Source organism: Coffea arabica, chromosome 2e, assembly GCF_036785885.1.
Source record: "Coffea arabica cultivar ET-39 chromosome 2e, Coffea Arabica ET-39 HiFi, whole genome shotgun sequence".
NCBI lineage: Eukaryota > Viridiplantae > Streptophyta > Magnoliopsida > Gentianales > Rubiaceae > Coffea > Coffea arabica.
Window position 1 is genome coordinate 1,694,320 of NC_092313.1, and position 27,303 is coordinate 1,721,622.

At 37.4% G+C, this 27,303-nt stretch overlaps 4 protein-coding genes across 7 annotated transcripts; 2 read left to right on the forward strand and 2 right to left on the reverse strand.

Annotated features, from left to right (window-relative positions):
• Positions 1-48: 48 nt before the first annotated feature.
• LOC113729978 (uncharacterized) lies at positions 49-6,887 on the reverse strand. The gene is made up of 16 exons (XM_027254368.2): positions 6,610-6,887; positions 5,185-5,645; positions 4,942-5,064; positions 4,437-4,578; positions 4,129-4,370; positions 3,257-3,315; positions 3,017-3,111; positions 2,814-2,916; positions 2,576-2,670; positions 2,429-2,491; positions 2,186-2,261; positions 1,961-2,069; positions 1,501-1,613; positions 1,249-1,307; positions 853-961; positions 49-662 (listed from the first exon to the last, which is right to left on the reverse strand). The coding sequence occupies exons 2-16, from the start codon at positions 5,570-5,572 to the stop codon at positions 528-530; spliced, it is 1,911 nt and encodes a 636-aa protein (XP_027110169.1). The 5' UTR covers positions 5,573-5,645; positions 6,610-6,887; the 3' UTR covers positions 49-527.
• A 585-nt stretch (positions 6,888-7,472) lies between these two features.
• LOC113730155 (G-type lectin S-receptor-like serine/threonine-protein kinase At5g24080) lies at positions 7,473-10,176 on the reverse strand. The gene is made up of 4 exons (XM_027254658.2): positions 8,847-10,176; positions 8,560-8,740; positions 7,996-8,449; positions 7,473-7,869 (listed from the first exon to the last, which is right to left on the reverse strand). Exons 1-4 carry the CDS (start codon positions 10,060-10,062, stop codon positions 7,531-7,533), a joined length of 2,190 nt encoding a protein of 729 aa, XP_027110459.2. The 5' UTR covers positions 10,063-10,176; the 3' UTR covers positions 7,473-7,530.
• Positions 10,177-13,209: 3,033 nt separating this feature from the next.
• Positions 13,210-17,932, forward strand: LOC113729979 (uncharacterized). Of its 4 annotated transcripts, none has more exons than XM_027254374.2 (5): positions 13,210-13,563; positions 14,457-14,615; positions 15,753-15,818; positions 16,332-16,829; positions 17,530-17,932. In XM_027254374.2, the coding sequence occupies exons 1-5, from the start codon at positions 13,390-13,392 to the stop codon at positions 17,599-17,601; spliced, it is 969 nt and encodes a 322-aa protein (XP_027110175.1). In that variant the 5' UTR covers positions 13,210-13,389; the 3' UTR covers positions 17,602-17,932. The 4 variants fall into 4 exon arrangements, with proteins under 4 accessions (XP_027110175.1, XP_027110176.1, XP_027110172.1 ...); XM_027254375.2 differs by having other exon boundaries at positions 17,533-17,932; XM_027254371.2 differs by lacking the exon at positions 17,530-17,932 and having other exon boundaries at positions 13,211-13,563; positions 16,332-17,116.
• Positions 17,933-21,881: 3,949 nt separating this feature from the next.
• Positions 21,882-23,412, forward strand: LOC113729980 (probable membrane-associated kinase regulator 6). The gene is made up of 2 exons (XM_027254376.2): positions 21,882-22,721; positions 22,913-23,412. The coding sequence occupies exons 1-2, from the start codon at positions 22,013-22,015 to the stop codon at positions 22,918-22,920; spliced, it is 717 nt and encodes a 238-aa protein (XP_027110177.2). The 5' UTR covers positions 21,882-22,012; the 3' UTR covers positions 22,921-23,412.
• Positions 23,413-27,303: the final 3,891 nt, after the last annotated feature.

A 27,303-nucleotide genomic window follows, 5' to 3' on the forward strand; every position in this document is an offset into this window, starting at 1 on the left:
ATAGAATTTGCATTTAAAAAGAAGAGGCGGATTGAGGCTGCATAAAAATTATGAAATCTTCTCGCATCCCCTTCATCAGTTCATGCTTCTTCCCGACAAAAGAGTCGAAGTAACATCCCCCACTTAAAAACTGAAAAGACCCAAAAGAGGTATCCACTCTTATCACTCTTGTGAGATAGGAAAGGAGAAATCTATCCCATTGGAACCTTCGAATTACAGATGACTTAAACGCATGCCTGTCCGACTGACAAGGATACGAAGATGACAGGCGTTGTTGTGCATTCATCAAGTCCCAAACCACCCAACTCTCTCACAAAGACAGAAGCTTTCTTGCTAGCGATCTAATTAGACAGCTCATGTTGTTTGGAACCATTAGCCAAAAGTAAAGTCACTTTCCCTACATTCAAAAGAATCTAGAATATGAACGAGCAATTGCCTGCTCGAGCGTATTATAGCTGAAACAGATGGGAACTTACACCTATTAATATTGCCAGGGAACAGATGGTTGAAACCATAAGACAACAGAATCAAGATATGGATGTGACTCGCACCGAGTTATCAGCTGATCCAGTTAAAAAGATGGGCAACGTCGGATGCCAATCTACCGTTGTTACACATGCACTGTGAGGAAGAGTTCTCATCCCAGTTGTACAATCTCGAACCTGATAACACGAAACAGTAAAAAGTGTGCGTAATTGCCCGAAAAGTTAAGGTACCATGAAATTTAATATCCAACAACCAATCACCAAATCAAAACTAAAATCAGCCGATATTCCATCATTGGAACGTTGAGTTTAACATGCAATGACTAGAAGTTTATGAAGTAGCAACAGCTTAATGCATGGACATTACCTGATATATGGGTGCTCTTACTGAATTAGAAGTCAGCAGAAGTCTTTTCCCATTAGCATCTAAAGCCATTTCATGTCTACAGTGCAATGAGTTCTCAAAGTTGCAGAACCTACAGCACAAAAGCTCCCATCAACATGTTCATTTCCATTTGTCTAAAATTTTGCCAGTATGTCATCATCATAATAAGCAAAATTAAGATGACAATTGTGAATCTACAAATGGGGGAAACCTGAAGTAACGGGAATGAGCGAAAGACATAAAGAAACAACGAAAGTCATTCCAGGGATGCACAGGTAAAGGGTTCATAATACCATGGTGACTTCGTTCAACCTTAATTGGGAAGAATTGCAAAGCATCCAAAAATATTAAAATCACGTGGTCAAGCAATTGAAATACCTGCTGCAATTTCTTGACCAAAGAATTTTGCCTTGATTGTGCAAACTCCATTCAAATATCTGGCAATGAACTACTAAATTAAATTCTTATTCATAAAAAAAACTGCCATGATGTAATGAAATATCACGAAAGATGAAGGAAAATGCCAGAATAAATTTTAGCAAATGGACAAGAAGTTTTGATGTGATACAGCACTACTTGCATATGTATGAAGCTAACAATGAAAGGGGAGCTGATACACTGAACTCTTACCTTTCCATCTGCACCTAAGCTGAAAATGCTTGTCTCATCAGGCCCAAAATGAACAGAGCTAATTGCAGAGTCATGAGCTGGCCACCCAGTAATTTGCAGGCCAGCAGACATATCTATACCAGTCAAGGTGAAATACCTACTAGAATTTTTAAATCACACCACCATAAAATTTGAAAAATTATGTCAAACGCATTTAACTACATTACTCATTATCAAAAGAACATCTTAATTATTTTCTTCATCTTTTCAACATTTTCTCTAAAATTTGCTGTAGTATAATCTAGCATTAATTTATTCTTGGTCTTATGTAAAGACAGGGCTATTATAGACATTTGATACCCTCTTTCACTTCTATTTCCAATATGTTGCTGACAGGGTGGGATATGCAAACACATAAAACACACCCTCAAGGATGTTTTGGGAGGTTGGGGAATTCATTTTCCTCATGACTGAAGGATACCAAACATATGAATCATTCCATCAGTTGCTGCAGCTGCTAAAAGCTTCCCGTTGTGATTGAAACATACTGAAGTAATTGCTGGAGGATCTTTACCTAAAGGAAGGACTGTCTTCAATAAAATTGAGAAGAGGTAAGGCCTCAGGACAGTCATCCAAATTTAACATGATAAAGCATAAGAAGGCTCTAGCATCAGGAAACCAACAAAGCATGTATACGAACACATACCATAGCCTTCCATGACCGCATGTTCCATACAGTCAAGGATGCAAAACCCAATTTATCAATATAATTTGTTCCATGCCTACAAAAGTGCTTTTAGTTTTTATCATTCATGATCAGACAAAACATAACGAAATCTTCCCATGCAATCTTTATGATTCCATGCACTTGGGAAAAACCATCATAAGAAGAGCAAAAAACAATGGGGATCATAGACCATGATGGGTATCAAGTATAACAAAGACTTACCCTCTGGATGCTGCAGCAGAGACGAATATTGGCTCCACCGGGCTGCATTTAATATCCAAGACACTGCAATAAAAAACCAATATCATGGAAATCATCCACAGACATGAAACTCATTTTTTATCTTGCTTGAGTAAGATAGATGAACACCTTGGGAATTCTCTATTGGAGTTAAGATCACAAACAACACGCTTAGCATCAACATTCCATGCTTTAATGCATCCATCAGCAGTCCCAATAAGAAGCTTTCACCAAGATCAACAATATAAACATTTGCACTTAGATCCACTCAGGTAGCAATCAAACATCTATTCATCAAAAAGTGAAAAGAAAAACACATAGACAAAGACACATATTGTGATTGGTTATACTGCCAGCTCGTACATACCAAGCGATCAGATTTACAATCCCACTCAAGTGACAGGACCTCAGCACCACAATAGATGGTTGCATTCCTCGATGCAGGCGCTGATGAATCATACGTCCAAATCCTTCATTTAAGATTACAGAAGTCGTCATAAAACAAATAACTATAAACAAAAGGATACTTTTAAGCTAAAATGAATCCAGGAGTTTAGCTTGGTTGCATACCTGACTGTGCCATCTACAGAAGCACTTGCAATATTGTCTCCAGATGCAGAAAAACGACAACGGCTGATTGGACTCGTGTGGCCCAAAAATCTCTCCTGCCAATTAACAGTTTCAGAAGCATGATGTTACAAAGTGATAAAGATTATTAAAGATGATTTTTAAGACTTGAAACAGAGTGATCAAAAGCTTTTACCAAAAAAAAAGGCAAAAGCACTGCAAGAGGAATTTTAATGAGATTACCTGAAATTCAACTTTCACTTCTGGAAAATCTTCATCTCGATGCATTTCACCATCAGTTTCTGCAATAAAATGACCAAAAAAAATTACAAAACACCCGAACAATCATGGCACTTTAGGCAAACTTGATTTAAAACCAAATCATTAAGCACAGACTCACAACCCACTGCTTTAAAAGCCAATTTAGAGCAGACCTTCAACTATGAAATTGTAAAAAGTGGCGCTTGTAGTAACTGATGCCTAATCAACTATTCAACTAAACTTGGTATGCGAATTTGAAAAAAAATTTTCATAGGTAACCATTCAGCAATAAAAGAAGTAACTTTTTGAGTTTTTACCAAGATGTAACAATTGAACAAGAGTATTGTCTGTGATCCAAGAAGCCAGTTTGTGATTTCGAGTTATACTGCCACCTTACTATTTATGTGGAAATGATGGACAAGATGTCCACATCAATGAGTACAGGGGTATCCATCTTTTGTGTTGTTGTACACTATTCATTTCCTTTGTGCCAAAAGATCAAATTTTACCTAATTTCGCACTTATATAAAGTAGTGTTAATGCCACACCTAACACGTATGCAATATAACAAATTGTTAAAATATTTGTAAAAAGTAATTCCTAAAAACTAAGTGGTACATTTTTGCCAATTTTAAATTTTGAATTAAAAAATAATATGGATTTTATTTCTAATTTTGTGTTTTTCCTCTAGATGTGCACTTAAGATTAGTTTTCATAACCATTGGTAGTTAGTTCCTCAAAAGTTAGTTTCACAAAGAAAGTAAAAAGAGAAAATACACTACATACCAAATTAAACAGTTTTCTCCCTCTACATTCTATATAGATATATAGGTTCTGTATCACCAATAAATTACCTTGTGCTGCTATCAAATCATGGCTTCTTTCACTCCCACTAAGATGACTATCTACCCTAGAAGTTGAATGAAAATCCTCAGCAGGCATATCACCACTTTGATCCTGAATGCTGTTGATTTTACCAAGATCAGATGTCGATTTTACCCTTCGTGAAATGCTATTTTCTTCTGCATTAGCAGCTGCAAACTTTGATGAGCTGTTTGTTGCCAGGATTCCTACTTCTGCTTGTAATAAAGCATTGCTGACATAAAAACAAGGAAGTTACTATCATTGTACACTGCAAAGCATCAACATTAATCACACTCACCTCCTTGACTGACTTAATTGGGCCTCCTTTTCCTCCAACAAGGCCTGGAGTTCTGACAGTTTAAGATTTAGTTGTTTAATGTCCTTCTTGAGGTGGTTCACAGTGATCCTTTCAGAACTGATCTTCAATAGAGCTGGGATTCGTGAATCGTCAAGGAGAAGATTGGTACAATCCAATCCAAATGGGTGTAACAAGACTTAATCTTTAGCAATGATAACTGTAATAGATGCATCAGACAGACTGTTGTCTTTCAACTAATTGCATCCAACTTGTCAAGTATAGAAAGCTTCACTGAAACAGACTTATATCCATTCTTGAACATAAATGATCATGCTAAATTCAACAAATTCGAAGAAGAAATAAGTAAAGCAGACGTTAAGATATTACCAGTAAGACTTATGAATCTATAGAACCATAATCAATGAAAAAGTTTTAATACATTTGCAGGAAAAAATTGGAAAGATGAAGGACATAAATGAAAGAGATATTCTGTACTGAAGGATATGAGTACCATTAAACATCTTGCTCAAGAAATTTCTAACAGACAGATGCAGTGCATTGTACCACTCCTTTGTGAAGTACATGCGAAACTGTGGTTCCAAATGTGGGTTCTTGAGATATGGAATGGCTGCAGGAATTCATATGGCAGATGTAAATCAGGAAAAAAAAACATGATTGTACTTGGTGACAACCAAGAGTCAAGATAGATAGATAGATAGACAGAGAGAAAGAGCGAGAGAAGACCCACCAAACCATGAGGCCCACTCTTGGTCGTTTTGGAGCAAGTTAGTCCCATGGGCATCAAAGAATTCCACGACTTTGTCCTTCCTTCTTGATTGTATTGCATATACTATATAATAACGTAGAATAGAGACATGCAACTTCAACAGTGCTTCAATATGTGCTGTTTCAGATGAAGAAAAGCACTGCTTGAAAAAACTCAACAGATCAACCAAACTTTCAGCCTGAAACTTGGGAATATACATGGAGAAAACCAAGTCCAACATCTTTTCGACTTGAAACCCTTTACCAACATCAGTGGCTAACTCTTTCTCGAAAGATTGGAGAGTAGTAGTGAATCCTCTGAACACAAGGAACTCTCTAACAAGCTCCTCCGCATACAGCATATTTTCCATCTTGCCCTGTTATCATCTCTCAGAAAGGCAAGCCTCTCAGTACTTCAAAGCCAAGGACCAGCATAATTTAATTCTGTGCAAAATGTACTCCAAGTTAGAATATGTGAGAAAAATTCTAGCCTCTAATTGACCACAAAAAAATCCAGGTTTGGTATCGTAAATCAAGCTCTAAGGGTAACACAGCATGGAAAACAAATACTTGGGTATGAAAATAGAAGAGCATTTGAGTGGGTGTTAATGAATTTAACACATACACTGTGCTTTTTCTCAAGTAAGAAACTTAGACAACACTAAACACTGCATAGTTTTTTGACAGAAGAAACCTAAAATGCTCCAAATTTGAAATCATGAATTCACAAAAAAAAAAAAAAAAAAATGAACCCAACTTGTTAGTGATACTGAATATGAAAATAAATAGGCTGCATTGATAAACATAGTCTACCGAGCTTAGTTGTCTCAGCTTTTAGTTTATGTTAATCAAATAAAGTAAACGTCATGTTAAAGGAATTATATAAAAGTGGCAGTAGTGTGCACTTCTCTAGAATAGCTAGTAAGGATTTGGTTCGGTTGGACTTTCCTAAATTATTCAGTAGAATTTTTGCAACAATTCCTCACCTCCTCCTTAGTCTTAGCTCCTTGTATATTCTCCTCAGAAACTATAAGAATTTGATCCGGTTGGACAAATCTCTCTCTCTCTCACGGGGGCATTGTGCAAGTTGATGCACAACAATTATTCAAATCCCACTAAAATAATTTTAGAGATTCTTAATCGTTTAGCACTAACTGGTCAGTACTCTTAATAAGAATTCCATGGAAAGCTAATACAGCCAAATATAGAAAATCAACAGAAATTAGTAGCATAGTAGTTGAATCAACTCGATTTGCAAAGTCAATACACAAGTAATGGATACAGCCTTAGAGCTTAGCTTATAATTTCCGAAATCAAGAACGAATGAAAATTAAATTCAAATAGAAAAAATCAGCTCCTAGAAATTGAACGGGCACTAATTTCGGGAGAGTAGAACTACTATACTCACCAAATGGAGACAAATATTTGAGTCTTACTACGGCCTTGTTTATCTCTAGCCGTTCTCAGCCCTCTCGTCCGGCGTTCCGACCGATGGTGTTCTAAATTTTCCGACAGCTCCTACAAATCTCGTTGATGCGGAGGAGGACTTGATTGATTTCTGACTTCCCCCCCTGTAGGCCGGAAACGAACAGTAATAGATACGTAAGGAGATGACTGAACCCGGGCAACGCTGTCGTTTCTTCGTATGTCCGGGTCCCCACCTCGTAATTGGCATAATAAAAACGATTTTTTATTATGACTAGTGGAAAATAGCACGCCTTATGGTGTGTAAATTTTTTTTTTTAAAAAAAATATTTTTATTAAAATCAATGGAATTATTAGAAGTCCTTTTTTCGTTGCAAACAAGAAAGAAAATAAAAGATATTGTGATTTATTTGCAAACAGAAAAAAAAAAAAGAAGAAGATATCCTTAGTAAATATTTACTTTTGTGATGGTAAAATTGAAAAAAAATTAAATATGAGAAAAAAAATTCTATACCAACCCCATGCCTCATGCTTTATACTATCTAAAACTAAAATGATATTTGTACAGTTAGTTACTTTAGAGTATATGATACATTCAAACTGAAATTTACTCTTCATCATTGCAGCTTCTTCAACCAATCATTACTTCGGGAAAAGATAAAAACTGTTCTACATATATAAAAGTGTAGTGGTAATACTACTAGTATTATTTACTGCATCTAATTACTCGATGGAAATTGGAATTCTAAATCTGAATCACCTTGAGAACATTAACACCCCATGTACAATGAGCAAAAACAGTGCTTGATTGATATGCATGGAAGTGCCTGCCTACATTTTTACATGATGTACCTGATCCCATCCTAATCGATTCTTTTCCTGATTTTAATTGTCATCTAGGTGATCATCTAGGTGACATGGTGGAATAACTGCATGTAGCGCGAGACGATGGATGAGAGGTAATGGTGAAGGAGCTGAACTGGTTAAACTCTCTTTTCATGGCCTTGTACACATGATCCAACCCTTCTTCAATCAACTCTAGGACGGTCTGTGGCATTGGCGGCGTATTAATGTCGACTGTTCCTTCCAGCATCTTCACCACTTCACCCATGAAGGGTCTCGTGGAAACCTCATCTTGGATGCACCAGAATGCCGTTTTCAGAGCTCTTATCAGCTCTCCTTCTTCCACTCTTCCTTCCATTCGTCTATCTGCAACTTTCATTACTGATCCGCTTGTCAATTCCTGGAAATACATCAGTGAGTGCTATTTGTTGTATCATTTTGCTTCTCAATAAACAAAAGGAAGAACTGAAGTCAGAAGAAATGCTTGCAAACCATCCATGAAAACTCTTCAGGTATACTCATTTACCTTGAAAGCCCACCCGGGGAAAAAGAAATCCTCTGCATCAAAAGTCATATCAAGATTTCTCCGCCCCCCAATGATCTCCAGAAGAAGCATCCCATAACTGTAAACATCGGCCCTTACGGTTATGGGCCTATTGCTGACCCATTCAGGGGCTAGATAGCCTCTGGTTCCTCTGATCATGGTGACCACCTGTGAGTGCTCTCTCCCCATCATTTTTGCTAGTCCAAAATCAGACACTTTCGGACAAAAATTTTCATCCAACAGGATATTTTCCGGCTTGATGTCACAATGAATTATCCTATCCCGGCATTGCTCGTGAAAGTAGGCAATTCCCTGGGCGGTGCCGAGAGCTATATGAAAGCGCGTTGACCAATCGAGTAGCCTGTCTTGGCAATTGTTGGAGGGAAATATCCATTTGTCCAACGACCCATTTTTCATGAATTCATAAACCAAGAGCCTGTCAATGATCAAGTTTTGCAGGAGAGTTTGAGAAAATAGCGATTTTTGGAGTTGAAGGTGCTATGGGAAATTATGAATTTGAATCTCTTCTGCTGGAAAAATCTTTACCTTTGCAACGCCTCCGAGCAGTATCCGCAGAGACGAACCAAGTTCATGTGATGCATGGAACTTATGGTATTCACCTCTGTAACGAATTCTTTCTCCCCATGTGGCAGAATCCTGTCAAGCTTCTTGACTGCAATCAGCGTTCCATCACTTAGGGTTCCCTTGTATACGCTGCCAAATCCACCTGTCAAATTTGGCTACGTTAGACTCAATATAACCTTTTTTTTTTATTTCACAAATTTGTCTAATATTTTGCTTTCCCGAATAGTTTAAAGTTGCTCAGTATTTACCTGTTCCAATCAAGGTGGAAAAGTTATTGGTGCTGTACTGCAATTCCTTGTAGCTGAATTTAATTGGAGCTCCAGAGAAAATAAAAGAGTTGTCAAGGGCTCTCTTTAAGGCTCTCTTTCTATGAACACTGATGTATAGCAAGCAAACGAGCAGCACAATCAGGACCATCATGCTAAGGACAATTGGAAGCACCAGAATCTTCTTCTTTGATATCTCAGACCCATCTGAAGATGAATCTTTTGTGCTTTCAGATGAGCCATTCGACTGAACCTTCACGAACAAGGTCGAGCCTGGATCCTCAAAGCCACCAAACTCCAGGCTCCTCAGAACCCAACAGTAAGGTTTTTCCTCATTGAGCCCGTAAACAGAAGCAACACAGTCACAATCAGATAGACAAGCATCACCACACTTTGATACAGTCCCTATATCACTATAATTTGCTATAACTGATGAACCATAGAAATAGTAATTAGTTTGTTGAAGTGTTGAAATCTTAAACTGGGATGTAAGATTCTCATGATGACGGCCGCATTTCCCAGTCAGAGATGAATTTGCCCAGCAGTATCCGTCATTGCCAGCATTGGAACCTGGCAAGCATGTGCAGGATGCATTCGTCTTACTCCTGTCTAAATTACATATCCCATTCCCGCAAATACCAGCAATATCACATGGATTAGAGACGGCAGCCCATTCTGAGACCCATTGCCGTGAGCCATTAACATCATTGTCCCATCGATAAAGCCGTAAATTGCCATTCATCTCAAGCGTCAATCGCCTAAGAACAGATGGCCTGTCTGTCTGGTTTGTGGCCAAGGATAAGCCTCCATTATCACCATCATTCTTGTGGACATAGACGGCTCCATCAGAGGACGAATCATACATGATTCCAAAACTTCCTGCTTCATCCAAAATTGCAAGTACATTGCCGGTCACATTGGATATGTCAGGTCCTGACCAGTAGGAGTAATTGGCATAAAGTTCAGGCATAAAACCATACTCAGGCAAGTTATATGTCAAAGCGAGGTTTAGTGAAGTGGGCTGCTGTAACATTTTCAGTGTATAAAAACCACCATATGCAGGTGATATTGAAGATGTTAATTCGAGAGAGACTGATAAGGGTTGGCCTGGTAGAAGTGTATCAGAAGGGTGTGAAAAACTTTGCCAAACAACAGTTAGGTTCCTGCTGTATAGAATGAAATTGCCGTTTTCTGACATGGATGCTGCTTCCACACCTGCATTGGACGTATTTGAAGTCCAAACTGTGGTGTGTTTATCAATAAGCAGAAGACTTCCGGTGGTGTCAAACTCCAAGATTGCATCTTTGCTGACTGGAGAGTTTCTATTCAGATGATCATTGAGAGAAAGTGAAAGGGTTGGCCAAAGATATACACACACACACACACACACACCTGCAAATAGCTTGAAGTAAAGACTGAAGACTACTGATGGAGCAATATGCTGAGTCTTTCTTCTAATTGTAGAACCAAAAAGATCCAATCTCGTGATTTCTTTTTCTTGCATCACAACTAAGCAGGGTTTTAATGTGGAATTACAGGGAGAATTAAGGGATTATTTTCTCACACTAGATCAAGAATGATACATTCACAAAACGCTCAAGCACTGGCAGGGTGTCAATCTGTTGATTTTCTTTTCATTTTTTTTTTCTCAAAAAAGGATAAATGAGATGGACTATTCTATATTAGCAATTCAACTAAAGTTGGTATGTCCAACCAACCATGTAATTTAAGTTGGTAAAAACAGTAACATGAACAGGAAATATATGCACCAGACTCGACAGAAATACTAATATCTTGTGTGAGCAACAAAATATTTGGCTAGTATGCTCTCAAATCTACAGCATGCATGAAATGATACAAGTAACAACTCCATGCAATTTCAAGTTGTGCTTGTGCAAGCAGAAGCCGAAGCAATGGAATTCAGCTATAAGGTGAACTCACATGTAAGCGGACCAAACTAGTACTCGATCTCCAGGAAGTTTTGCAAACCAAATGCCCAAACGAAACTGATCATTACGCGAGTCTGCAGCGGCAAACCCGAAAGCAAATGTTCCATTGTCGGAATTCCACGTTTGGTTTTCAGAGGCTAGCAATCTGGAACCCAGGCTAATTCTCCCACCCATGCATCCATCAATGTCAGCTAAAATTAGCAAACATAAGAAGGTCCAAAGGGTGATCATTAAAGAATGGAAAGCCATGGTAATTGAGCTCTCTCAAGCTGAAAGACGCCGAGAAGAATTTTAAACCCCCAAAAAAAAGTTTTAGAAACGTCCCCCGAATTGGCTTGGTGTCTTATTTATCAAGGAAAACTACTTCTTGCGGATTGAATTAGAGAGAATGGAGGGAGAAATAACATAGCTTAGTGTTGAAAAAACAAAAAAAAGGGCAAGAAAATGGTTATGATTTAACACGTGTACAGTGGTGGTTGAGCTACAATGTTGAAAAAAAACAAAATCCAGGAAATGGTCGGCTTGGGAAATTATTGGATTTTGCAGGTACGTGTATATCTCTTTGTGGCCTTCAAACTTTAAAGACGCCCTTTGACTATATACACTCCAAAATGCACAATGTGATTTCTTTTTTTTCTCTTTTTCACACTCGCCATTAACATCTGAAACTTCCTACTCGCCAGTTATTTCGTTTTCCATTCCTAACCATTCGTATTGACAATGGTGAAGAAAAAAAAAATGCTTCAGAACAATTATTTTCTTTAATTTTTTGGATGTCTTGATCTAAAACTACAAAAATACCTTACTGTATATAAGACGAAGGGGTTCCAACTGCCAAAGTTCGCGAATACAAAATTTCAAACTAGAACATCAAAACTGATTCAATCTACGAGCATGAATTTCTCCAAGTGTTTGTTTTAGTAATATAGCAAGGAGGAGGAGGAGGAGGAGGAGGAGAACCTAAGCAGAAATAGAAAGCAGGGAGAACTTCATTGTGAAAAACAACGTCGAATTGAAACTTATCAGTTGGCATCCTCAAATTTTGTCAACGTAAAACTAACCCTTCTGACTTTGTGCGTGCATGGTCAAAGTGGGGTATTCTGGCAATTACCCTTCCTATCCTGCATCTGTATTGTATTGATACGTAATGCACCATGATTGTGATATGATTTAAAGAAAACAGATATGCGTCCCACCTATTATTGTCGGGCCTCCATTATTCAGGGCCATGACTTTTTATTCTTCTTATTTCTTTTTTCTTGTGAATCAGGCAAAAAGTAGGTTAAATTTCTCAGTTTTGATTGACAAACACAAGGGCATAACCCCCCAAAAAAAAAGAAAAGAAACACACACACACACACAAGGGCATAAGAACAAGATTAGAGAAAACAAAAAATATTATTTTTTTCCCCATAATTTCCCTAAAGGTAAAAGACTACGAGCTTAGATTTTGTGAAACCAATCACCTCATACAATTAGGTCGTGTTTTTCCTCTTAGAATAAAGTTTGATTCTTAATGTCATAGGCTCTTTTTTTTTTGGGTCGAAATAATGGGATTGTATTGATTGGACAAAACGATAAGATCGTATTGATTGGACAAAAGACTAGGATTGTATTAATGTCATAGTCTCCACTTTGCTTTTTTTTTTTTTTTTTTGGTTCTCCCTCCTTACTAGAAACCTACAATACAATGTGTTTCATCAATAGATCAAGCTTTTTTTCTAATCAAATATAACTCCTTTTTTCAAAGGTCATTTTGTTGTGTTAATCTTTGGTCATGTGATAGGTAAAAAGAAAACAAATATTTTTTAAAGACAATTTTTAAGAATACATGATTTTTAATTAGAATGTTGCTTTTAATTGAAAATAACTATGCACAACACAAACTTACACATCAAATAATTTAAAACATGATACGTACGTCTTTCAATGTCAAAGCTACATTAACCATAACAAACCATGCATTTTCTTCTTACCTAATTATGAAAGCAGGTACTCATAAATTTGAAATATTTAACTTGGATAATACTTGTGCCATGTACATAAGATTGCCGAATGCCAATTTATTAACTACTTTTTTGGGGAATGGATTTTTGGTAATTGACCTCCATAAGTAGAGCAACCCGGCTAATGGGCCATAGATTTGTTGTCCAACAAGACACGCAGAGACAAGAGGTTAATTGGCAAAATATATTGCTACAAATTTTATTTTTGAGAGGACTCAGCTAGAAACATATAAATATTTAAGGTTCCATTTGATCAACCCGGTAGAACAAAGGGCCAAATCGTCAATTTCGGCTTCAGCGCGTGGTGTGTAAATTTTTTTTTTCCAAAAAAAAAAAAGGAGTAAAAAGGAGAAAAAGAATGGAATGAAAAAGCTCAAAATGGCCAGGTGACTTGCTTCCACTTTCCAGAACCGAATATTCAATTGAATCGCAAAGTTTAGGCATTGTTAGTCTGGCTCTAATTCAGCAAGTGCAACGAGCAGCAGCGTCGAACGTCTGATGCATCGCAACCCAAACAGAGCCTTAATACCTTAGCTTCCGGATTCTAGGTTCTAACCAAACCGCTGGTCCATGTCAGCCTCTCTCCTCGCGTACCATCCTTCCTCCGTTAACAGAATCCCCAATTCAACACTTGTTAGGGCTAGGGTTAGGGTTGGGGTTGTCAAGGTCCGAAAACAGGTTTTCACTTTCAATCCAATCTCATCATTCGTTGATTCTCTCGCCGGCAGGTCTCCTTCCAACAATGTATGATTTATCTAATTTCTCATCCTCTGGTTTTCAACACATGCATTCAATAGGGGGTTATTTCCATCAGTATTGGCATTTTTATTCGAATATTTGGTCTGGAATTGATGAAGAGCTGTTTCAAGGGAGGCGGAAAAAAAGAGAGAAAAAGAAATGTGGAAGTCAATCTCGGAATCGAATGATCATTTTATAATTAATTGAAAATTTGGGTACTCGAAATAAATTAAAATGACCACTGATACATTTTATGCGATTGTTAGCCTTTTCTTTCAAATTGAATGTCTTGATCTGAACATGATCTGGCATGAATTCTACAGTTGTTGATATTGCGGATGCTGTAAACTGGAAATGTATATGAAAATAATCAATATCCTCTTGTGGATGGTGTTTCAAATTCTTTTTCTGTTCATCAGTATTCTCTGAATGAGTCTTTCGGGAAATGAGACAACACAAAAGTAGCTCAAATTTTTAGAGGCTCACACCTGGCCGGCCCTGAGCCTTGCACATAGGAGCTAGCCTTTAAGAAAATTGCCTCGCGTGGTACTACTAGAGGTGCATAGCCTCGTTCACCTTTTGACAACTACTATTAAGGTGAACAAGACTTGTACTGTAACCGGCTGGACTAATTTTGGGTTGGATAGCAATGGTTCTTTTCTTTCTTTCCCTTTATAGCTCCTACCTTGTTAGCTTTAATTCTACATTGCATGATCATTGACCGTTTTCCGGGCATGCAAATGATACTTTGTGTTGAAGTCGTCGTCTCATTTTCAGCAATTTTGGCGTGAATGTTGGAAAGAAAGTTTTTAAGTTTGTTTTTCCTCTATTGATGTTTCAGAAACTAAAGGTAAGATCCTGATATCTAATGCTTCTTTCTTGTCTTTCCTTGTTTTCAGAGGTGGAGAATTTTTTGCCTTAGGCATGAAGGCTCCCCTTCAGAGTTTTTCAAGCCTGAGGCTGGAGAGAATAACTTCTCCCAGGAAGTTCCCGCTTTCGATCAACCAAATAACGTGAATGGGATTTCAGATTTAAGGAAGGTTGGCATCATCAACCAAGTATAAGGCACTTTCTTTGACCTGTTTCTTCACAGTACTTTTGTTTGATTGTCGGATATTACTTCATCTTTTGAAACTGAGCTCTTCTTTATTCAGTTTAGTTGAGTATTATGTCCTTAGATAGTTACGTCACAGCACCTTTTACGCTGGTTTTTTTAAAGCAAAGACAAAAACCTACAATGCAGGTATGATTATGTACCTCAGCTTGCAGTAGCCTTGAGTGTTTGAAAACATAATAGTATGAGGGCTCAACAGGACGTCTGATGAAATTAACAAAACTTTTAGTTGTTTATGAACATAGTTTGCTGCTATGTAGATATGAAGTAATTTTTTTAATTTTTGATAGATCTTTTCTCAAAAAACCAGTTAACTGTTGCAGATAACATTGCATCCATTTCTAGACACAGATTATATTCATCAGAAGATTATTGCTGGGTACCTTTGAGTACTTACCTTAAAATTACCATTCACTTATTGAATTCTTGTGTATTCATGAAACAGATATAGTGCCTTGTACAAATGTTTACTATTCAAACAACTGCTCTGTTTTATTTGATGCAGCGATAAAAACAGTTTAGCTAATGGTAGGTATTGTGCACTTACTTAAAAGATCCCTGTTCCCAGCTCCTAAGCAAGAATAAGAAAAATTTAGCTGACAGTTAAAGAATGTTCTTCATTTGGATTTGCAGATCTTTTAGGGTTAAACCTCAGCAGTTCTAGTTGCTTTAGGAGCATTTTGTTGTCATCTTTCAGTCCAGATACATTTAGCGGACCTTTGATCTGGATTCCAAACTTAACGTTCATTTGACCTGTGGCTAGCTGCTTCCGTTTTTTACTTGAGCATGATATTTATTTCTGACCAATGATGCTTTGGTACTATGTTCACTTTCGCTTGGACTTTGATGTAATAGATATGTTAATTTGCAATCTCTTAAAATAAATCACTGAAGTAGCAAACTTAATTTGATTGAGTTTGAAACCTTTCACGAGCAAAAAGTTTTTGTGCTTCATTGGGTTATTCCGCTGCATTTATTTACATCTTCCATGCTGGTTGTACTTAATGATGGTTATCAGGAGACTTCCATAATTTTTTGGTTGGTGTTTGATATTTATGATAATTTTAGGCTCTTATTGCAGGCCAGAGATGCATTTTTTAGGGCAGAGCCTTGGGTAGTGCCGTGGACAGCTAAGACTGTTATACAGGTATAGTTTCTTTTATAAAACAACAGAATTGTTTATTCAAACTCTTTGACATCAAAATAATTTACTACTCTCTAGTATTGTGATGAAAAGTTGGTTACTTTTTCTTTCATTTGCTTGTAGACATGATTTCCCATGAAAATGTCAAGAGTATAACTGCGTTAATTAAATAAAATTTTGCTTGAACCTGACTGGGATGTAGACTGCAAAGTATCTTTTTTAATCTGCCATAGAAAATTTGTCACCCTGTCATTTTCTTTTCCAAGTCCTCATTAGATAGCTATATAAGTAAAGAACCACTAGAGAATGTGAGAAATACCTTGCAATAGATGTACTTACATTGGTCAAGTAATTATACCAACCACTTGTACTGCAATCCTAATGCCTTTATTCTTTGTAGAAGGGGCATGTTTTCAGTGAGCATTCGGTTATAAGATTAACATGAAACTTTCTGTCATTGAATGAAAAATTTTGTAAAATTTCTCAATTAGGGAGTAAGAATCTGTTTTTTTGCAGGTTATGCTCCTGTGGGTTTCTTCATTCTGGTTGGTAGGATCCTGGATTGTTCCTTTCCTGGCATATGCTTTGGGTTTCAGAAAGGAGTCATTGACGTACAGAGGGCAGGCCTTATACAGCCTTTTGACAGATGTTGCTGAAGGCCTTACTGGCATTGCAATCCTCCATCGCTGCCTTGCAAGGTTCCACCCACTTTCATCCGACTGGTTCAGGTTTAGTTTCCGAGGAAAGTGGCAAATTGATGTTGGCTTGGGCTGTCTTATGTTTCCCCTTGTTAATCAGCTGTCACAGGTCAACTTAAATTTATTTCCGTTGCTTCCCTCTTCACCTGTCACAGTCTCAAATGTTGAGCAATCTATTGTTGCAAGGGATCCAATAGCAATGACCCTGTATGCGATAGTTGTTGCAGTTTGTGCCCCCATATGGGAGGAGGTTGTCTTCCGGGGATTTCTGCTCCCTTCCTTAACTAAGTACATGCCTGTATGGTCCTCAATTTTGGTGAGTTCAGTAGCTTTTGCCTTGGCACATTTCAATGTGCAGAGAATGCTTCCACTTATATTCCTGGGAATAGTAATGGGTGTCGTTTTTGCACGAACAAGAAACTTGTTTGCATCGATCCTCTTGCATAGCCTTTGGAATGCCTTTGTATTTCTAGATCTTTTAAAGTAAAATTTCGGTTTATATGTATATACCTACTTTCAAAAATTCACGATATTCAAAAGTTGTCCATGTCTTGTTCTTCTTTGGACGTATCTATGGCAGATGAACTTTTCTTTGTTACTCAATGCAACTGAGCGTAAATTCTCTCCGCATTATGTCCGACTATGCTCTTCTTTTGCTGACGGTTATGCTGCATAAACATGTAATGATACTGATTCCAGCTCGATTGAATTAGGGTAAGATTTTCTTTTGTTATTTTGAATTTGTAAAAAGGTTTACTAAAGGTGCTTTGTAACCAGATGTAACAAAATAAATGAATAACAGATCAACGCCATCAATGTAGTCTTAGGCCACTCTGATGAATGATCTAGTGATAGACATAAGAAAATTAAGGAGATAATTGCTAGGATGCATGTCCATGAAACTAATATCTTTTAATTGTTAGCATGGCCTACCACCTTATGATGTTCATCTGAAAATTTCAATCATCATGTATTCCATGTCTCTTGCTTGTTGCTTATCTAGTCCAATGTTGCAGCAGGCAGAAAGCTTTCTTTGCTCCTCCCCCCCTCCTCTTTTTCCTCGGGGGAAAAAAGAAAGATATCCGTAGTTCTGTTGGGTGAGGATTTCAGCTTTCATTGAAATATTTCTGCAACATCAGGGTCAAAATTCTTGTCAATGACAATATTGGAAGCTTCGCCTCCGTGATTGCGTCATGGTCATGGGACTTCATTTCTTCATTTATTGATTAATTTTAATCCTTCTACCATTATTTCTTTTTTTGAGATACTGTTTGCTCATGACTCATTAGTTAGCTCTGGCATGATTGAAGACATTCTGTGGACTTTAACGATTTTTAAACATATCCGTGTACCTTTGGAATACCCTCTTGTCTTTGAAGGGGACAGCAGAGGGACCATTCGGTTTCGGGCCGCTTTCCAGTTCTGGTTTTTGTCCCCTCTGAGCTTTTCTGATGGCTCTATCTTTCTCCGACACCTGCGGGGACCTGTGTCTGGTATTTTTGTCTCTCTTCATTGTATGCAGATAATAATAATAGTACAATTATGAACGAAAATGATATGTGGCTTTCTGTGGCATAGCAACTTGGGAACTGATAAAGCGCTGCTGCTCATGTTATTGGTGGATGTAAATCCACGAATCCCCAGGAAAATTTTGAAACAGGTTTTTCTGATTTTAGATGTACATAATTTGATGCAAGTGATGTGAGTTTGGGCGCAGATTAGACGTCATTTGTGTTGTCACATAACTGTACAATTCATGCTTTCCAAGTTCTTTTACTAGTGCATGTTTTGTTGAAGTCTCTCCCTCGAAATGGTCTCTTCTGATTTGACGAGGCAAAGCCCATTGTCGAGTTTTTATTCTTTTAGTTAGTACTTGAAGCGACGTTCAGAATTTGATAATCTCATTGCAACTTTGCAATATTCAATTTTCATTCCACTCCATTCTGTCCTTGATTCCCGTCTTGCGCTCTTCAAAAATAGTACTCCCTCCGTCCCACTTTGATAGTCCTGTATTTCTTTTTCATCTGTCCCAAATTGTAGTCCACTTTCCAATTGAAGAATGTAGTTATATTTTAATTTTCCTAAAATACCCTTATTCAATGTAAGTAGTTGTTACAATAAACTTATTCCATTTAATGAGAGTTGATTCTTTTTTTACCATCAATTCAAGTTTCCATAAAGTTGTACCATATTTAATGTGAGGGTATTTTAGAAAAATAGCAATCTAAATTTACTTTTCCAACAAAATTAACTACTTTTTCTTAAACTGTGTGAAAAAAGAAACAGGACTATCAAAGTGGGACGGAGGGAGTAGTGTCTTTGTTTTCTTTGGCTTATTCATTCCCTACATAAATACAACGTAACGAGGGTTAATAGATATCCCAATTTTGAGTTCAATCAGTTGCACAATTGCTGATTGGAGATACGCGAATTCATGAGATAATTCCCACAATTTAGAGTTTGTAAAATCAAACTAGTTTTTGAAGTTTAACATACCACATCGAACCTCGTCTTCTCCCCCCCTTTGACATGATGCTAGGCACTTCTTTTTTTCTGAGAGGACAGTAATAATTACCTACTTACTTACCGCTGATGACTCGAACCTCTAGGTTCCAGGTGAAGCTCTCTATATTCTTTATTTTCTTTTAGAAGCCTTTTTTTTCCCCCGACCTTTGGCATGATGACTGAAGCTCGCCGTTCCCGCCAAAACTATCCACATTTCTATACCGTGCATGCCGTGTTTTGGAATTTGGCATCTAATATGCTTGCAGATATGAGTTTCCTTCAAATCCATAGTTTAAAAAACCTTCTAGAAATTGAGTTTCTTGCTTCTTGAAAAGTGTGCATATGGATAAATGGAGACTATGAAAAGGGAGCGAAGCAGTCCAATTTTCACCAAGAAGAATGGCGATCGGTCCTGCCCATCTGTTGAGCAGACATAGTTCGTTCGTGCACACTTGAGGCCGCTGGAATTGGGAACCCGTTTGGCAGAGTTCTTAGCTGATTTTGCTTGCGTCCTGTAATCAGTGGTATTCCAGCGGGTCTTAGATATTTCTTTGCGTTGAGATTCTTTGATGACAACGCATGATAGGTCTCCTATTTCCCACGTAGTCCATGGGTCGAATTCTAAGGCTACAAATCTTTTGTGAGCATGTAGAAACTGGGGCCTTGAAGTCGGAATTCCTGGATACCTTGTTGCATTGTGGATCGGTTTTCATGCTGAAGCTTCAGATATCATGCTAGTAATAACATGACAGAGACATTCTCCTTTCGATGTTCCTGCAGTTCTCAAAATTTTTTCCTTTCGTTTGTTTTTTTTTATCGCTTAAATTTGGTTGAAGTTCTTGTGGTTTAAAGATTTTTTGGATACAGAAATTGTAGTGGGTAGAATCTTGTTAGGGTATCAGGCCAACTATTTGAAAAAACAAAGACCAACAATTTAATAGAAAACAATATCTAGCATGAACGATGAACAACGCACAAGAATTAACGTGGTTCGACTTAATCACCGAACCTACGTTCATGGAGAGGAAAACGCGTTCTTATTATGAGAGAAAAAACACCACAAAATTACAACTTAATTCCCAAACCCCAACCCTTGTATAACCCTCTCACCCACTAAGAACTTTCTCACTCGTTTCTTATGTGTTTTTGTAGTATGCCAACTTACCTATTTATCGAGAACATTACTTGGCAAAAAAATCAAATAACAATTGGAAACCAATACTAATTCCTAAACTCATATAGAGTAAAAATAACATCTAATTCTAAACTAAATAGAACTTTACTTGACTACTACTTCAAGTAACTAAAATCAAGTAGGAAACTAGTTACTTTTCACACCAAATAAGGATCTTGACTAAAAAAAATTAAGCTAATTTCCTAACAAATCTTAATTCGTAGCTTGTTCGTTACACTGTGGATGGCGGTACTTGATATGTTGCTGTCATAGCGCATTAATTGCTAGCCCAGTTAAGGCATGATCGTTCGTTTGTTTTAAAAAAAAAATTTAAGGCATAATTAGCCAATAAAGAAACTTTTCTTAAAAAAAAAAAAAAAGAAAGAGAGAAAAAGAGAGAGTTGCAGACAATGACAACAAAACCAAGGCTGCAGTAAATGCTTTCTCGTTAAAAAAAAAATAATTTAGGCAATAGATCATAAATTTTGTCAAAGTCAATGCTCCTACCATGTTTGTAATGTAGTTCATATGATTTTCGCACAGTGAAATAGTTAGGTATGCTTCAATAACTTTATATCATATTCAATAGATAGATATGGTCTCTTAAGTTGAAAACTTTCGGCCAACGGTGCATATGCAACACGTAATCAATTCATTGTCGAAAAAAATCAGTGTTTGGATAACAAATTATCTCAAATAATATTTCGTTTGCATCATAAATACATTTTCTAATTCACCTTTTTATATTATTAATCATTATTTTATTTCACATGTATTATATCATAAAAAATGCTACAACAATTATTTCAATTAATATTTCAAAAAATACTCTATCCAATCCGTGCTTAAGTTTTAGCATTCTCCATAACGTTTATCCCCAATCACACATGTTTTGGATGTCTTACGATGATTGAGAACTCATTTTTTTTTTAAAAAAAAAAAGGAATTCTTTTTTTAATCCCTCTCACCCTTCCAACCCGTCAAGATTTAGAACTTGTCAGTTTTCATACAAGATTAAGTTGAATTCTGTGATTAGATTATATTATAAGAAAATCACTACCGCTATAAGTTGGATATGGTCATCGCATAAACCTCTTGGAATTTATTTATTTTTTTTACCTCTTTCTCTAATGAAATGAACTCCTAACATTACAATTGTTTTACAAAATCATAATTTTTTGGGGGTCATCAAGGTAAGAAATTAGAAAGGTTTTTAGGTCAAGTGATTCTCTTTATGGGAGAAGTATAACTGCCGGCGTCAAAAAGTGAATGATGAACGTTTTTAGCTCCGTTCATTATCCTAAAAAGTTTGCAAAGTATTCTAGGCAAGCCTTAGATTCCACTCGAAGGGTTGCTTTTCTCTTTTCCTTTTCACCCTTTTGCTTTCTTTTTCAACATAATAGTAGTAGTATTTTTGCTTTACAGTTTGAAAATCATATATCATACGTTGTTGTTGTTGTTGTTTTTTTTTCCCCCTTTTCCTGTTTTTTTTTTTTTAACCAATAGTAGTCAGGCCACCACATAAATTTGGTCGAGCAAGAACTCATACCAAGTCAGCGAGTAGTACCATATATTATTCCTAGTCCAAGTCCACGTCTGCTTAGTATAGTCTAAACGCGTATATATGCAACAATCCACCATGTATAATTCCTGCGCCAGCCAACTTAGCCAACTTAGCTTAGCAGCCAAATTCTCATTATTCTCATCCCTCCTCCTTTCCAATTTGTACCCAGAAAGAAAGAAAAAGTAAAAAGCAAAAAAAATACTCCTATGCATTCTACACTGCAGACCACCATCATTTTATAGCGGCCATCGACCAAATGGAAAGCAGCAGCAGCCCAGCATCACTCTCCATCGAGAGCTTTTCGCATAGTTGGCTAATGAACTTAAAGCCATCTTCGTTTGAAAGCTGCCTGGACTACAGGTCATCCTGCAGCACCTCCTTTGATGCCTCCGACGAAGCTTCCTTCATTGAGATGGACCCCAAAATGCCTCCCTCCAGGAGGTTCTCCCGGGTCCCAAAAGATTTCAGCTTCGATTTTCGCAACTCACCAGCCCCTCTAACGCTTGCCGATGCCGAGGACCTCATCTCGGCCGATGGATTCCTCATGCCACTTTTCGGCAACCGACCGGTGATCATGAGCGATGAAGGTACTCATGAATCCTCGTCGTCGCCGGCGTTCATTGTTTCTTCGCTGAATGATAAAGAAGCAGTGCGTTCTTCCAGCAGGGTTCGATGTTCGTCGTTGAGGAGGTGTAAGAGATTATCCAAGAGGATTTTTCAGAAGTATATGGACTTTCTTAGGCCGCTTTGCCAGAAACTAAGAGGGCACAGATCAGGTTCTTCCAGAGTTGCGAGCATTAGTTCATCAAGAGGGTGCGAAAATGAAGGGAAGAACGCGGAGTTTTATTCCCCTGCAACATCTCCCAGGACTAGTGTTGCATGGTCCGCTGACAACTGGCGTAGATCTTGTGATTCTGAGAGCTCCATTTACGAGGCAGTCCTCCATTGCAAACGAACTCACCATGGTATGTATTATATACGTTCAATTCATTTACCTGTAGCTAGTGCTCGATCTCTTCTTTCGATCAATTGGGTTCTTTTTTTTTTTCCTTTCCATAAACAACTAGTAGTATAATACTCCTATACTTTTTTTCCTTTTCTTTTCTTTTGGGAAAAGTTTGTACCAATTGCTAAGAGATGTTGCGTTGTTATTCAGGCAAATGAGAAAGGATGAGGCTGTTGTGAAAAGATAAAAATGAAAAAGAAAAGAAGGAGAAAAGGACAGCTGCAGAATGTGACACAAGAGAGAAGAGCGGTCTCGAGGAGATGATGATCATCCGCCACTCGTTCTTTGTCCCTAGCCTGCTTCCTTTTACTTTTCTCCGGCAGGGATGGCATTTTTCATTTGTCTTGTTGGGTGGAAGTTAGAGAAATTGTGTGGAGATTGTCAACCATAGAAATTCAATGGCATTTGAGCGACGGAGAAGATATGCACTAGTGTTAGTGCATGATCTTCCTATTGTTTGTCCCATTTGCCATCAGTCCATCTAAGAAACAATACGCAATATCTGAAGAGAACTTCTTTTCTTCTGTTTTGAATTCTAGCTAGCACTAGTAACTATAGTTTCTAGTTAATTTTCTCATTGTAATCTCCATCAACCATATGGTTTTACGTACATATAGTAGTGGCATCTCAGCTATTATTTTTTGACCTCATCTTCTGTCTCCATGTTCGGACATCCGTCAAGCATTTTAATTGCGCCTAGTCCTATGATTGTGAGATGTGTTTTTAACTTTTGGGAATTGATGAGGTAAAATTGGCGGTGAACTAGGGGAGCATGACCCTAGGTATAATTTATATAACGGAGAATAGAACATTAGGTAAGAATTTCTTTTTCTTCCTCCTCCCCTTGTTTGATTAGCATTTTGGTCATAGATTTGGGAAAGCAACTTAGCAATCATTAGAGGTGTGTGTTGTAATTATTCTTGACAGGAAGGTAAGACATGTATGCTTGATTAGGACAGGTTTAAGCCGGGAGTTGAGGTCATAATGTAAGAGGTCTTGCGGATTAATTGGTTTTATAAATACTCTTGGAAGAAGCTAAGAAGTTGGGAAGTTTGTCAAACTCTAACAACTATCGAGCCAAATATGGTGTCTGACGGATAAGGCCGGCTCAACCATCTTGCCTGTTAACTTGGGCATTTAATATGTAGAATGTAGTACTGTCGTCCAATCAGAACACGCCCCAAACTAATGTGGTCGGATTTAGAGACAGTAGTGGCTGTTGGTGTGAAAAATCATGGATAAGATAAGAAAGATTTTGCCCAGGGCACTTCCTTTTCAATTCATTCATTTGTAATATGTTTTCATCGATTCGTCAATGGTCGTGTCTCGAAAGAGTTTACATACTGTAGTAATCTTGAGTAAAGTTCTTCTCATCAAACTATGGCGGTGATAATATATAAGTGGAACCTCAAGCTGTCAGTCAGGCCTTAAATTCCCTGATTTTTTTCAAAATTTTGCATGTCATTAAAGAGTGCATACACGTAGATGGATTGGGAGCATGCCCAATTATTTGGCCAGCCAGATAATTAATCGAAACGGGTTCGATTCTTAATAATAGTGTGTATTAATACTCCCTCCCTCCCACTTTGATAGTTCTGGTTTTTTTTTCATACAGTTTAAGAAAAAGTAGTTAACTTTGTTGGAACAAACAATTTAGGTAGCTATTTTTCTAAAATACCCTCACATTAATTAGAGTATAACTTCATGGGAACTTAAATTGATGGTAAAAAAAGAATCAACTCTCATCTCATTAAATTGAATAAGTGTATTTTAGGAAAATTAAAATACAACTACATTCTTCAATTGGAAAGTGGACTACAATTTGGGACAGACGAATAAGGAAAACAGGACTATTATACAAAATTGTGTACAATTAGTTATCTCATGTGTAGAATAATTAATCTTGTACAGACCAACTCATGTGTAGAATATCTCGTGTAGAGACGTGCATGCAACAAATAACACTACAAAAAAATTTATAAAAAAATAATAATAATAATGTGATGCAGCAAATTGAATAGTTGTTTGGTTGGATAGGTCAAATTTGCCGTCCTAATGCCGACCTTTGCTTCATACCAAGAAGCCAATGCTAAGAATAATAATATTGCAAAACATACTATAAAGGTGGAAATGCCATAAGATACATATGATTAATGTTAATATTTGGGTTGCGTGCTCAGAGTAATCTGCCGTGCAATTAATGCTTTTCCTCATCCTGCCTCTTTTCCTTCTAGCTTCAACCTTTATTAACTGTAGATGCATTCTGGTATACAGACCTTAGTATTGAATCATACAATACTTGATGAAAATGTGGAGTTAAATGTGATTCGTTTTGCTGGTGATGAAGCTTGGGACAATCCATCCGTACTAGTCGAAAGCACCCAAAGACAATTATCGTCTCCATTTAATTTTGCTAACCACTTTCATTCTTCTTGCTAGCTAGCTAGTATAATCAGCATGTATATACATATATATATATATCAATCATGGCCTATCACCTGACCTTTATGACATTGAGAATCCTTATCCCTCATCTGGTCTGGGCTTCATCTGGAACCCCACATAATCCTGCCACTCCATTCAACTCCACTAACGCAACTCAACCCTTATATATAATATTGGCCATCTTCCTAAACTCATTATTAACTGACTAGAATATTAGTCATATATATATATATATATATATATGGAATCGGAATGTGGCTCTAAATCATGGTAGGGTCCTACGAACCGGTGATGCGATCCTGCACGTTCCAACATGTGGACTTCTCCTGGCGAGTCTCTATGGTGGTGATGAGCCAGTTGACACTTTTCCTGAGTCCCAGTTCTCTCATGGCCACGCCTTACCGACTCAGGCCGGCTAGTGGCTGATGAAAATGATAACATTGTAGCACCGTATGGTATGATGGTGTAAGTTTGTCAAGTGTCCATGAGAGGAGGGGACATGGACAAAATATGCTCCTACATCTTGCCAAACTTTTGACAGTTACTTTCTTGTGATTATTTCCACTTCTCTGTCTCATGTTTTGTTGGTTTTTTTTCCAGTCTTTGTCCGTCTATATCTCTATACATGTAGAAGCAGCAGCAGCAGCAGCACCACCACCACCAGCGCAGCCACCCAAGTCATGTGCATGTTCTCATGCCTTTTCTTGTTGCAAGTTGGCGACCTACGTCCATTTAAGATTGGGGGGGGGGGGGGGGGGGGGGGGGAGGGGGGACCGAAACTCAACAAGCAACTAATTTTTGCTAGTAGCAGTATTCCTCTTGCTTGATAGTCACTTACAAACATGGCATTAATTGTTTCTCTTCAATGAAATATGGCCACCACCACTGCTATCTATATACATCATGGCTTGGCTTGGCTTGGTTTCTGAAAATTGAGCCCCCAGCAAAAGAACATAAATTTTGTGTGAAAGCAACGTCCTAATTATTAGAATCATCATATATGCATCATCATCTCAGGCTACTCACGTCTTCACCATCCAATAATGTCGACCCAAGTACTTTCAATCATGCATTATAAAAACTCAAGTTGAATTTCAAATTCAAATTTTACATAGTTGTCATTCATCCAAAACTGATAGTGTATACACTATATATCAGTATAGGAATGATTAATCCATAGTAAATTTTATATGCACTGACAGTATATACATTATCACCATTTGATTGATAACATGTGTGTAAATGTTGAATTTCAGATATAGTGCTTGTGCCAGATATAGTCTTATAGATTACCGCCCGTGCGTTGCACAAAATCATCCTTGAGCTGAAATGTAAATCGGTAAAAGCTAGCAACTTTGCAACTTAATTAATGTTGACAGGCTAAGTAATTAGCAATTGATTTAAAGCCCTTGGAAGGAAGTTTCAAATGGAAGCTAGATTAAGGAGTGGAGTCACAAGTAAGATTTGTTAGATATGCACCTTGGCCAGAGGCACTGCGACAATGCATTCTAGCAGAGAATAATTGTATCTTGGAAGCGGGCGGAGCAGTGAAGGGAGGAGGACAGTTTATTTGGAACGGAGGACATGCAGACAAAACTTCGAATAGAAAAAACACTCCCATTTGAACCCCAAACATATCACACATGAATCGTGGTGTCTTCTGTCGGAGGGATTTCATTAATCACCCCAAAAAAAAAAAAAAAAAAAAAAAAGGCTCATTCAACTTTTCGTCATTGTGCGGAAGACAATTTGTACCCAACGATGCTACAATACTATGCCCCGGATTTGGGTTGGGCTCTTCTCCGAGAAAATTTTCTCTTCGTTACACCTAAATAAACATAATTGTAATATTATTTTTTGAAAATCAAAATCATCCAAGTTATATTTCTTCTATTGTTTAAAGTACATACAAAAATTCAAATTAAATTGAATAGATTTCACTATTGGATCAAACTTTACAATTTTTGTCATAGTTTTAACCCATTTTGCACCGTCAAAACGTTTTGTGCAAATTGAATGACAAAATATTCCTAAATGAGCTTGATTTTTAGGTATGTTGATCTACTTGTGAAAATAAAATTGTTGACATAAACGGC

Bases quoted from the DNA above. Each gene is read 5' to 3' on its own strand.
- LOC113729979 (XM_027254371.2), top strand. From the start codon at position 13,390: ATGTCAGCCTCTCTCCTCGCGTACCATCCTTCCTCCGTTAACAGAATC. The intron at 14,616-15,752 runs GTATAAGGCACT...CTCTTATTGCAG, and splicing joins AGGTTGGCATCATCAACCAA to GCCAGAGATGCATTTTTTAG. The intron at 15,819-16,331 runs GTATAGTTTCTT...GTTTTTTTGCAG, and splicing joins CAGCTAAGACTGTTATACAG to GTTATGCTCCTGTGGGTTTC.
- LOC113729978 (XM_027254368.2), bottom strand. From the start codon at position 5,572: ATGGAAAATATGCTGTATGCGGAGGAGCTTGTTAGAGAGTTCCTTGTG. The intron at 2,671-2,813 runs GTATGTACGAGC...TCTTGGTGAAAG, and splicing joins ATTGTAAATCTGATCGCTTG to CTTCTTATTGGGACTGCTGA. The intron at 2,492-2,575 runs GTGTTCATCTAT...TTTTTATTGCAG, and splicing joins TCCAATAGAGAATTCCCAAG to TGTCTTGGATATTAAATGCA.
- LOC113729980 (XM_027254376.2), top strand. From the start codon at position 22,013: ATGGAAAGCAGCAGCAGCCCAGCATCACTCTCCATCGAGAGCTTTTCG.
- LOC113730155 (XM_027254658.2), bottom strand. From the start codon at position 10,062: ATGTCAGAAAACGGCAATTTCATTCTATACAGCAGGAACCTAACTGTT. The intron at 8,741-8,846 runs GTAAATACTGAG...CAAATTTGACAG, and splicing joins TTCCACCTTGATTGGAACAG to GTGGATTTGGCAGCGTATAC. The intron at 8,450-8,559 runs GTAAAGATTTTT...GATCATTGACAG, and splicing joins TGCTCGGAGGCGTTGCAAAG to GCTCTTGGTTTATGAATTCA.